This window comes from Lissotriton vulgaris, chromosome 12, assembly GCF_964263255.1.
Source record: "Lissotriton vulgaris chromosome 12, aLisVul1.2, whole genome shotgun sequence".
Lineage (NCBI taxonomy): Eukaryota > Metazoa > Chordata > Amphibia > Caudata > Salamandridae > Lissotriton > Lissotriton vulgaris.
In genome coordinates this window covers 512,636,487-512,649,840 of record NC_141700.1, presented here as the reverse complement: position 1 = coordinate 512,649,840, position 13,354 = coordinate 512,636,487, and the positions used below count along the sequence as shown (strand labels likewise).

Genomic DNA, 13,354 nt, shown 5'->3' with positions numbered 1-13,354 from the left:
AGTGGAATGGAACGGCGTTAAGGCCTATGCTGAGGCTCAGGCATGTATTATAGGCATGTACTATAGACCCCTGTGGCGCAGGGGAACCTCAGCCATTCAATAAGGGCCTCCAATACTTCGAGCGCTCCCATCCAGCCCAAGGCCAATGAATATCTGTGAGATATGGGAGACTAAGGGGCACCTCATCATATTCGGGGGGGGGCAAATCCTTGTCAGAATTGCACCACTACAATGAGGTACATTGTCAGTGGGCTGCGCTGCAGGAGACAACCCTTAAGAGGAGGAAGGGTGGAGGCAGTGCTGGAATTGCAGTAGTTAATAAGGGTCAGGACTGGAATACACTGACAGAAGTGTGTGTTGATGGTCCAAGCACTGATACAGCAGGGGTACAGCATCATAGGAATGAGATGAGCTGTATGCCAGTGTCTCCTCACCTGAGCCAGAGGGAATAGATAACATCATATCTGTGCTGCACACCCAAACACCAGGGGGAGAGCCAGGACAGACCTGCATGAGAGAAAGAGTCAAAAAATCTTTTAATATACATATTAATGCTAATAGTACAAAACCAACATAACAATAAGAATAACAATAATATTAAGAACTTGAATATCAAGAATCATAGCAATAAAACTACCTATAATTCAACATAATTTGCTGCATAATGTGCTGATGTTAACAAAAAATCTGTTACATCTAGCTCTAAATGATCGAAAGTTACTAAAATCAAAGCAGCATGCTCTGCAGTGCAGTGTAAGGCCCTTCACAAATGTTTGCACATGCAGTGTTAACATGAGTAAAAATAGCAAAATAATAAAGTAATACTATCACAATATGTGTGGTATTATGATACATAATTTGCCTTTTCTTGCAAAATAATAGAGTCAACCCTGTCACATAATTTAGTCCTCCACAACCACATAATTTCAGAGGCCCTGACTATATGGAGTGTGCGATATTGGTCACAATAAGCAAGACTTGCAACCTCCAGCTTTTTGTTGAATCTTTTTAGAGATACATTTAAAGAGTCTTTGGAGCACCACACATCCTACTTTCTGATTTGATATAATACAAAACCAAAGATGACCTTGTACCCGCTCTTTCTTCTAAAGTAAGGGAAATCATTTCTTCGGGAAAGTGACTTCAAAACTGCTGTTCAAGCAATCGTACTCTTACACCAGGATGGTGGTAACACCCTGCTCATGGCCTCCTACAATCCACACTGGCACCCTTTAAGAGAATCCTAAATGCAGCAGCATGTCTCATCAAGGGGCTGAAAAAATATGATTGCATCACACCCATCCTGATGGAACTCCATTGGCTCCCCTTGCCGCTCGCACGATCTTCAAAACCAACTGCAACAGTTACAAAGCCATCACAACCAGCACCCCGCTTATCTTCTAGACAAGCTCACCATCTCTGGTGATTCTCGGTACTCCAGCAGTCAGGATATAATCAGACTACAGCAGACTCCAAACATGGATATCCAACCACCATACCTAGGCGGGCTTTAGAAATAAGATCTGCACTCTCGAGCAGGGCTTCCGCTTCAAGACAATATGTTGAAACTATTTTGTCTTGAGGCTAGACCATTTATATGTCACTTTCATAGATCTGAGGGCTGCATTTGACCTGGTTGAGAGAGAAAATCTGTGGAGGGTCTTGGTATCTTTTGGTATACCCATGGATCTCTAATGGCTTCTGAAGACTCTACGCGCTGAAACTTTTGCTCAAGTGAGATGGAATATGGGAGGAGATCTCACATCTAGGATACCCATAAAATTTGATGTTAGACAAGGTTGCGTGCTCGTACCAACACTTTTTAGTCTATATATTAATGGTGCAGTTAAGTGACTGGGCAAGGGCAACCATGATGCGCCTATCCCAGCAGGTGTTAGTGTCCCCCTCCTTATGTTTGCCGACGACATAATCCTTATATCCAGTACACTGATGGGCCGCCAATCTGTGTTAGATTCTTTTGCAGCGTTTTGTCAATCAAGAAGTCTACAGATAAATGCCAGTAAGTCTTAATTTAAGGCAATGAACCCCCATCGATCCTTTAGAGGTGGGATGACGATGGAGGGGGTTCAATTGGAATGAGTAAAAGGTTTTGATTACTTTGGAGTAAGACAGGGGGACAATCTGTCTTCAGGCTCACAGACAGGAAAAAGTTGAGCGTTTTTTCATGAAAGGTAATTTCTCAATTGATAGGGAATATAAAGGCCACTTCGGAGGGTTCCGTGGCTCCAGTTTTCGAAGTATACGGAGCTACTGCTGTGGCAACAGCCCCTTTGGGTGCAGAACTTTGTGGCTATGCTGATGCAATCTCTGCTTACACAGACTGAAAAGAAGTTCATCAGGATGCTATTTAACCTACCCGAGCCCCCCCCCCCCCCCCTTATACCTCCACGATTTGATTTAGCGCTAAATAAACTCCATCTGGCAACAACCTTAAAACCATTATTGTATTGGTTCTGCCTTTTGGACTGCCTTAAAGTTGGCACCCTATAGAGAAGCTCTGGTGGAGCTGATAAGACTTAATAGACATGTGCGCACCCCGTGGCTCAGGCTAATAAAACACTTGTGTGAAATGATTACATTTGAAGATGTTTGGAACTCCCCAGCAGAAATGAATAGTGATCATGTTGCGTGCTTATCTAGGTTCCTGATCGATACTGTGACCTTATGCCCCTATTCGGCTATAAATCCATTTATTCCCTATATTGGCATAACCGTTCAAGTGCGATTTTCTGAAAAGTCATCTCTGGCCTCACACGAACAGAGCCACATTCCAGCATGACTCTCTGCTACTTCCTTTGCGACCAATTAGTGCAATGACAGAGCAGCAGTCACTATCTGATATTCCTAGATAACACTCCGAGTTCTTCAACAAGATAAAAACTTAGCAAACCTGGAAATCCCCGCTTGCTATGTTTTGATTAGTAATGGAACTCTAATGAGCAACTGATAACTGTCACTTCCTAGTGACATCTTTAATTGACGTCTTATGTCCAGCAAACTTGCGTCAAACCCGGCACCTGTCAGGTATAAATATTACCAACGTTGCCTTAAGCAATGGGTGAGATACGAGCTGCGAGTTCGTTCCCTGTTGCTGATGCCAGCTGCCTGCATGACCCCGTGTTGGTAAAAACTAGCACTCTGTCGCTGCAGCCTGCTATCCTGTGGTGGTGAAGCTGCTGATTACCATTATCGCTGCTACAGCGCGAACTATGGTGCAGTACGCTTGAGGAGCCGAGCAGCCGTCCTCTGCGAAGACATCCAGCCGATTCCAGCTGCCCGCGGACGCTGTCACCCCTCCTTCCTCGACGCGCTGAGAGAAGCCGCTGCATTTCTCGTGCAGAGAAATCCAGTCCCGGCGCTTCCGGTTTACCCTCGCGGGTGACTGGGATATCGAGAGAGACCCCTGAAGGAGATACCAATCCTCCATCATTCTATTCAGAGGTATGGTGTTGACTAAACCCTTAGACGAGAATTCTTGAAACAAACCTTGGCAAAACCAACTTAACTTAAAGCTACTTACTTACTTCCCCTTTCACGTGTTAGGCTTAGGTCAGGCACACTGGGGTAGGCTTAGTTAGAAGCACCAGTTGAGTATGTTAGCCTAATGTATATATGACTGTATATATGTTTTATTACTTTTAAACCATTGTATGGCTAAGAAACCATATCAATGCTTTTACAGTTCTATTTCGCAATACTTATCTTACTGTACGTACTTTTTATAATAACAATTATTGCAATTGTGGCAACACATTTCTCTTGTACGAGAAGAAAGACTGTTCAATAAATGTTAACCCTTTATTGATACACGCCCGTCTCTCTATTCTCTACATCTCGTGAAAGTAAACTGCACTAGACTGACTGAGTGAAATCTATGTCTATTGTTTCACACGACCCTAGAGATTGACTCTTGATCTGAGGAGCAAAGTTGTCATGTTGCACGGTTGTTGGAAAACTGAATCCCTTCTTGTCTGTGCCAAGGAAGCTGATCACTTCCTATGCAGAGAAGAAAGTTTCCAGTGACCTCTGAGCTAGTTGGTAACACAACCCAATTAAGTTTAGCATAGTCAGTGGAGGCCTGGAATATCTGCAGTTCCACGTCGATACTACTGTTTATGTTATTCCAATGCGCAGGGCCTAGTGGGAAACTAGGAACTACACTACATGGCGCCCAAACGTTTGGTAAGGCGATAAACTAACGCAAGACTTGTAGAGTAACTCAGTCGTGCATATTTCACACCCCTTTCTCCCGTAAATACTCCAATAGACGTCTGGAGTGGGTGAAAGGTTAAAATCCGCCCGACCTTAGTAGGAAGAGATTCCTATGTAAAGCTCTGGTTTATTCAACGTTGAAGGATACAGTGTTCCAAAATATTGTGCACCTAATCTTTGTCTCCTTGGAGACCTACTCTGCAAAAACTGCATTTTTAAAATGTCAGACAATGAGGAAGCAGTTAGACTAGCTTCCATACTAATAGAGGAGGACTCGAGTCTCCTACAGACAGACCCGGATGCTATTATCATCCCGGTCCAATTAAGAAAATCTATAACTTTAAAACTTATAGAGAACGGACTGACACCTCAAGGTGGTACAGTAATTTTCGTGATAGAGGCTCACGAATATCGGCAGACAGAGGTATTCTATTCATGGATAAACTTTCCAGCGGTAAACGCTATAACACAAGAGTTTCACTATTACAAAATAGAGGAACCTCCGGGAGAGTACGCTCCTTTCGAGGAGATTGAAATTCCTCTTAAATTTCAAGAGCACCTGCTCTGGTTTAATGGCGCCCTAAAACATAATGATCACATAACTAGGCTCGGTCCACTAGGTAGACCAGGAGCCACGTGGCCGGTTCTAGCCAGCTACACACCACATCCTGACATTGCAAGAATGTCTAGAGAAGAGCTGTTAGCACAGCTAAACACATTAATAAAAATACATAGGCAATTAGTCCAATATGTAATGCGGACTGCAACAGTCCAGCCAGCTGTTAATACACCACAGCTGACCCCTCATCAGGGGAACACAAATAAAATTACACCACAAAACATACAGTCATGTCTTGGTAAAACACCCGTAAAACGGGAACAAATTCCTTTCTGGTTAGCCCAGAAAATCACTCAAATAGAGGCAGTATTTCCTGATACTACCCCTATTGAGAAACACAGAATCTTGACCATCTGCCTTCCTATGGGAATCGCACCACACACGGAGGACTGTGACACTTGGGGTACAGTCTTTGCTTCCATTTACACAAAAACACACGGTGTTCCGTCTATGGCGGTAATACCAGAAGTGCTAAAACAGATTCAAAATGAATTCGGTCCAGAGCCCGCTTTAAATCTAGGTATGAAATTACTGAAAGATTTCAAGCAGGTCACGGCTATATTATTAGCCAACATAAAGGGAGAAGCAGCATCTGTGGCGATCCGCCAGAAGTTGAGGGAAACAGATATAAAAGATCCTGTTGAACTTGCAAAAATCATAGAAAAGTGCTATGAAGAATTAGGTAGAGACAGCTTGGGTGGGAAACCAGTTAAGCCCCAACTGCTCGAAAATCCTGAAAAATTATTTATTAAAAATAATTTAAACACTCCTAAAAAGAGCTGGGATGGAAATAAACAATCCACTCCCAAGGAAAAAGTTTTCCAGTCCAGAGGAAGGTCTCCTCGACGGAGGGAAAGAACTCCGACTCGAGAACGCCAGTCTCCCCAACGGGAGCCCTCTGAGAAAAGATATAACCTTAGAAATAGGGATAATCTAAAAAAACCTGATAGATATCAAAGTATTGATACACGTCCCTCTCGATCTTTTCCACAGAATTCGGAAAGAAGAGGACGGTCAGACCAAGGAGAGCACACCAAGTCCAAAGACAAGGAACCTGCTCAAAATAAGAAATCTCAATTTCAGAAAAAGAAGGTAGCCAGTATTAGAGTAATCAACCATGCCGAGAATACTGAGGACACAGTTGAAAAACGGGGAGTGGGCATTGACAATGTTGGACAGTGCAGCAGAAATCAGTATAGCGCGCAAGATCTTGATGAGTCATCTGGAGACAGTGGACACGAATGAATACATTCAGGTTGAAACTGCTGACGCCAGACTTAGCGAGCCCCATAAAATATACGAAATAACATTGCGTATAGAGGGTGATAAGACTAGGAAAATTAAGGGTCTATTTTGGGATAAGCTCTCAAAAGGCTACGATATTCTGTTAGCTGAAAAAGATTGGCCCCCAGAGTTTGTCAGGGAGTGCCCTCGTGGCGAAGAAGTGATTATGCCTGCCTTCTCGAATCACATACCGATTCACAAAAAATACACATATGCAAGGAAATGGGCAGTAGCCCAGGCACCTGCATTGTATAAAAATCATGTAGGATGGGATGAGGATTCACCTCCTCACAAAATCCAACTAAAAAGTGAACCAACTGCCCAACGGCAGTATCCCATAAAGCAAGAAGCTAAAAAACAAGTCAGGGAGATCTTAGATCAACTTGAGTACCAGGGGGTGATTGAAACATGCACCTCTCAAATGAACAATCCTTTGTTTTCTGTCTCCAAGCCAGACAATTCATATCGTCTAGTTTTGGACTACAGACATCTTAATACATGTTGCAAAACTTTTGCAGTACAAAACTCGCATAGTGCAGCCCTAATGAATAACATAGTTAGGAAAAAATACAAAACGACATTAGACATATCTAATGGTTTCTTTTGTCAAAACATTGCACCAGAAAGCAGATATTTGACCGCTTTCTCCGCATTTGGGTCACAGAAAAAATTCTGTCGACTCCCACAGGGGTTCAAGAACAGCCCAGGACTATTCTCAGCTAGGGTAACAGAGTTACTACAAATCTATGATGATGAAGCATTATCTTACGTAGATGATATTTATTTCACAGACGACGACTTGGATACTCACTTGAAAAGAGTGAACACCATCATACTTGGGTTCGCAGCAGAGGGTTACAAATTCAACTTTAAAAAGTCCCGAATTGCCCATCTGACAGTACTATTTTTAGGGTACGAATTATCAAGTGAAGGGAAAAGCCTAGCGGACAACTTCTTAGAGAAGTGCGCTGTACTCCAAGCTCCAAAAACGCTGAAGAATTTACAATCCATTCTAGGTTTTCTGAATTTCGGAAGAACTTACATCCTAAATTACGCAGAGAGGGTTAAACCTCTCTACGAACTAATAAAACCTGATTTTAAACAAATCAATTGGACTCAAAAACACACAGAAATTTTGAGATCACTGCAAACAGACATGTTAGCAAAAACAAAATTAGATACACGTGACAACACACGTGATCTTGTAATCCGAGTCCTCCCAGGAAGATGCGGATTCACGTACCTAACCTCTAATGAGGGAGAAAAAGTACCAATAGCTTACAAATCACATTTGTACACAAAGGCTGAAATAAAATTCAGTTCAACGGAGAAAATTCTAACTGCGGTTCAGACTGCTGTAGCGAAAGAAAGGCCCCTAGCACAAGGTAAACGAATAATAATCGTAACACCCATACCGGCTTTAGAAGCGGTAACTAAAGCAAGCATTCCTAATGCTAAAGCTTTGCATCCGAGATGGATTCAGTGGGTTAATTCTCTTGCTGCAACAGACGTAGTTTACGAATTTGATCCTAACTTAAAAACACAGGAATTTTTACAATATGAATATGAATGTCCTCTGCCAATTGAAATCCTGCCTCTCGAAGAATACGGTAGTATTATATATACTGACGGATCAGCACAACCCGCAGTTGGGGGTAAGCAAGCTTACAGTGCTGCGTGCGCGATTGTTAAAGGTCGCTGGCACAAAGGAAAATTTAGACCAGTGGTCACTAAAACACAATCTCTAGGAGATTGCTCGGCTCAACGAGCTGAATTAGTAGCATTTAAGATGGCGCTAGAAAATACCGATCGCGAATTCCCCACACTTATAGTGTGCGATTCTCATTTTTGCGTCAATTCTTACAACAATAAACTGCAGAGTTGGATCAAAAACGACTACAAAGATGACACAGGTGCCACAATAAAGCATAAAAAGCTCTGGAACGAGGTAGCTCTTTTACACAAAGAACTACAAAAGACTCACGTGATTCACGCACAGAGTCTTCAACGTGATGGCGTTCACGTTGCAGGGAATTCATTGGCTAATACAGCCACCGCGGAAGCAACTAACCCGGCTTCCGTAGCCACAAAAAAGCGTACAGATAAGTACATAGACGGGGAAACCATGCTGGCAGTAAAAACGACCGTAAAAGGCGACTGTGCAGCACTACCCGTAAACTATCCACTCAATTATGCATACATAATCGATGCAAACTCCGTTCCTTTTGCTCGAATCCCTGGAGTGGGGGATAGAGTAATTCCAAACATGAACAGGAGAATATTTTTAATAGCAGACGCACACTTGGGTTTGGGTCTAAGGCACAGAGAAATCAAGGAATCACTGACTGAATTACAATCAGTATTCTGGTGGCCGGGAATGAGTGTAGAACACCAAATATATGCAAACAACTGTGAAAACTGTAATAGGGATCGCAGTAGCGAACCTTGCTACCGGCTACCAGTCAGAAAGAGCGTAACGCTGCCTACACCCCATCCTGCGTCCTATTAATAGTTAAGACGAAAAGCACTTAAAAAATGAGGCCACCAGCGCTCGGCTGACGCTAGAACGGTTATAAAAGATTTGCGAGTCTTTATCGGCACATACGCAATTACCACGTTCCATTCTGACCAGGGTCCTACTTTCAGCTCTCGAGCCTATAAGGAGGCCATGGCCAGCATGGGAATTGGGTTGCGGTATTCTTGTCCGTCGCACCCCGAAGGGAATAGTGTGGTAGAAAGAAAAAACCGGGACATAAAGCAATCTATAACAGCGAAGGTATTAGGTTCAGGCGCTGGGTGGGTCAAACATTTAATAAGTGTCCAGACTAGTCTTAACAACATGCCAAGAAATTCTCTAAAAGGTTTCAGCCCATACGAACTATTGTTCGGAATTAGAATGAACGTTCAGGACCTCGATAGTCAGATGTCAGTGGTACAAGAAGAAACAACGCAGTTTGATGTAAAAGACCGTTTGGCTGTTTTACAGGAACTGAATGAAACAAGAAAATCATTAAGCAACATAAAGTTAAAGCAACAGCCAAGTACCACTGACGAGGCACCACCAGCAACAGCCCCAGCAAGGCCTGTCTGGATTCCAAAGATTGGGGATCTAGTCAGAGAAAAGATCGCGGTGAAGAAGGAATTTGGGCCTTCTTACAGAAAAGCAGTACCTGTCTTAGCAGTCAACGGAACAAGATCAGTTGTGCTACCGCCCCTTGCTGGTAAAAAGGAGAACAGAGTCGTGTCTATCGATCTGGTAAAACCACAAGCATGTGGCCTATAATCAACAGTAGGCCCAGTGGACTCCCAAGAAACAACAGAATACCCAAACTTGCAACAATCCAAGAGGTTCAAACTGAAAGACTAATCACATTCGATCAGCCTGCAGTGCACAATGAAGGACTATGCAATAATGCCATGGAACTCGTGCCTCTTGAAACACAGATTGAAACGGTTCGTCAAGAAACAACACCAGTCTACAATGATGTGGCATCAGAAAGTGCTACCGAGAGACAGATTGAAAGAACAATCCCATCAATTGACCGAACTGCCTCTGGTTATTTCATCAACTTCGACAACTTCTCTGAAGATTTAAGTGACCCCGAAGTGATGCCAGAAACAAAAAAGTCTTTTAAAGAAAAAGCAACGGAACTCTTTCATCAACTGAAGGATATCTACCTAATTTCCCCTTGGCTAGAGTTCTGGTTCGGTCTAGGTGTATTTTTCCTCCTGCTTTGGCTCATCATGGTACTGTGTTTGGGAAAATTCATTGAGGGAAAATATATTACAATGGACACAGCAAGTCAGAACATCAACCTAGTCCTGAAACCACACAGATCATCCCACGTGAAGAAAAGAGAACTGTCAACAGTAAACGTCACAGCAATTCCAATACCTGGTGGGGTAGTATGGGAGAAAACAGACTATGAGATCTATGGTCCGGTCAAAATCCTGAAGTATCCTCATCAACTAAAGGTTTCCTTAAGTGACTTTGTGACACCTAGTACATTCTCTGATGATTGGGACTTTAACAGTATTAATGACATGATGTCTGATTTAGTAATGTCAGCTAGATTCACAGATCATGATTATTTACAAGGTTCATCTAGTTATGAGCAGTTATTCTGTTACACCCACTATGGGGATCATTACCTGCATAAATCTGCACAGCCTAGAAATGTTTTTATGTATAATCAATGGGAACATTGTTCTACACCACCTAAAAGCAGTTCTAAAGCATTTTTTGAGAAATTCAAATACTTCTCAGGGTTTAACACCAGTGATGCAGAAACGTTTTATTATAAACTGTTAGATAAAACAGGAATGAAAACAATGCTGACAAATTCTAAATTGATATATTCAGAAGCATTTTATGACAAAATGATGACATTTGGTTTTGATTATTGGACAAATAATATTGAAACGAAAACAATTTGGGGTACAAAAGATTGGCAGGTGCAAGGCATAGAAGCACTATTTAGAACCTGCATGATACCAGAACAAATGTTATTTTTAAATGACACAATACACCAAACATCCTGTCTTGGCCTAGCTAAGATCAAAGACCTTAAAACACCGTCTATACCAAAGCCAATACCTGAAAATACAACAGCTGATATTGAGTTAGACGTGTCACACATTTTACATTTCAACAGAACACATCCTGATTGGAAAAAGTGGTTAATCTGGCCTACAGACACAAATAGCTGTCAAGATAGGTTCCTGAATAAAACACAGGGGTTGAAAATGACCAGATTAGACCCTAGATACTCCCAGAGACAACATCCAGGGATTATAACAACATACAGTGTAGGGAAACTCTGCCTAGAATGGCTAACTACATCCACACTGGCTGAAATTAAGCAACACTTGTCTTTGCTAAAAGATGGTGCTGATTTGCGCGACTTCATTCTTGGACCACGCAAACAGCGTCAGAAGCGTTTCATAGCGACCAGTATCTATGCTGCTTACAACGAGGCTTGGAAAGTAAAGCAAATTGAAACTGCTGAAAAAATACGAGAAATTGATCGTATTAATTTGGAGAAATCACTTTCTGTGGTAGACAATGGGTTAATGACTCTGTCTTCCAGAATATATTCTTTGGACAATATTGTATCCTCTGCCTTTGATGTGATAGACAGAGATTTGCTAATGTTACAACATGGCCAGTCTCAATTACGCTCTATTATAGAATTAGGCTGGACGCTGCAAAATCTTCGTTCAGGCTATGTGCCTTGGCGTTTAATCAACACAACGTCATTATTTTCCAGTTTTAACCTTACTGATAAACAGATCAGTTTGGCACAGAAAGGAGCAGACTATACAATCCTGAGCATCGAAAAACTTGAGAGATTACCATTGACAATGTCAGAGAGTCCTGTCATTGAATGGATAATACACGGAATTATCACAATTCCGATAACAACTTTCCGATTTCATAAATGCCTTGAGTACATACCTGCTGGCCAATATGAACAATTGGGTAAGGGATATGTTAAATCCGAATGGAAATTACCATACACTCATTCTTGCTATAGTGACAGTGACAAAAATGTATTTCTTAGTGGTGACAACTGTAAACACTCACTAAGCGGTATACTTTTGTGTCAGGGTATTAATTTACACGGAGCATGTGACGGAAATTCAAACAACCTTTCATGCCACCAGCTAGTCACACCTGCAACTCAGATAGAGCCCTTCTTTATGCAACCCGCAAACGGGAGTTACATTCTTAGAACGGATCACAGGTGTTGTGGCCTCGCGCCAGGGAAAAGTTATCTAGTACAAGTAACGTCCATGGTCAAATGTTGTATGCAAGCATTGTTCCTGAGCGGGCCTCCAGACATAGTGACTCCCCTCTGGCCTCGTCTGAATCTCTATTCTATACGAATTGATACATTAAGCAAAATGAAATCTGTGCTTTTACAGACAACAGTGCCTATAACGTCATCTAAAGAGACGTATGATCTTCTAGTCGCAAGGACGGCTACTGAAGTCCATGACCTTTTATCAACAAATTGCCCCGTGCATTTCGTAGAAATGTTCAGCCAACTCCTTAACATGTCTAGTGCAACAAGCATCCCAGGCATATTTAAGACAGTCTTTACGGGACTGCTAACACCCTTCCAGGCAATTTTGGGAATCTTTCCTAATTTTGTGCACTCCATTTTTGGCGGCATTCCACTATTTTTGGGACTCATCGCAGGGATTCTATTTTTGACCATCCTGCTACGTTATGGCAAGCCTCGGCTCAGACATAGCTCCCATGGGAATGGAAGAGACAATCCTAGCAATGCGCTACAGGGACAGGATAACTAACGTCCTCGGATTGGCCAGGCTGAGAGATCTAAACATGACCTGGTTCCTTTCATTCAGACCGATATGGCAAAATTGCATTTTACCTGTGCTACGGTGTATGCTTTGCGGCGATGAATGCGTGTTGGACATCTGTCTTTCACTTCCATCAGCAGTACCAATGGACGTCGATACTTTGCTCAGTCCAATAACGGCTCACGCATTGTGTTGTCCCCAGCGGCTACCAATCCTGATGACGGCATTCGTGGAGACTCCTGTACTACAGCCAAGTGGTAACAGTGGAGCGAGTGACAAAAGCAACATCATCCAGGTACAACGTTCTGTGAGCATTGCTGGTCCTGCCTTCGATGACAGCAATCATTCTCACACCTGCCAAGTTACAGCGCTATCTAATTTGGTTGAACTATCACCTGATTTTGTAGACCAATTCTTTGCGAGCCTGTCTGATACGATGTTCTCACCCATAGAGAAACAATAACTTTTGAAAAGCTTTCCGACACACAGCGTTCCCATGAACTCTGAATTCGGCCTTCAGTTTTGATCAACAAAAACTGCCAGGAGCTTTGGAAATCTATTTTCTTTGAATTGGACAATTTTTTTAAAATATTGACCCTCTCTTTTTGGCACGAACAATTCTTTGCTTAACGTAAAAACTATTCTTAGAGAACAGAAGCTTCGCACTTCTATTTCTAAACACATCTAGAGACATAACAACATAACACCAGCCTCTAGCACACATGTTATTACAATGCATTTTTATGTGATGATTTATCTCGCATTTCTTCTGTCAGAGATACTTCATGTGTAATTCTTTTGCATAATCGTTCATTGATTTCATATGCAATACTTTTTGAATGATTACTATGCTTTAAAAAACGTACAGTACCTAAATTCCATGTATTA

General features: G+C 42.2%; 1 protein-coding gene across 1 annotated transcript in view; it reads right to left on the bottom strand.

The window, feature by feature from the left end:
- Positions 1 to 13,354, bottom strand: part of FCSK (fucose kinase) — a 1,017,185-nt gene that overhangs the window by 329,822 nt on the left and 674,009 nt on the right. Inside the window, exon 6 of the mRNA XM_086945277.1 lies at positions 435 to 507. Within this exon, the coding sequence (XP_086801403.1) occupies positions 435 to 507 (73 nt within the window). The remainder of the gene's footprint in view (positions 1 to 434; positions 508 to 13,354) is intronic.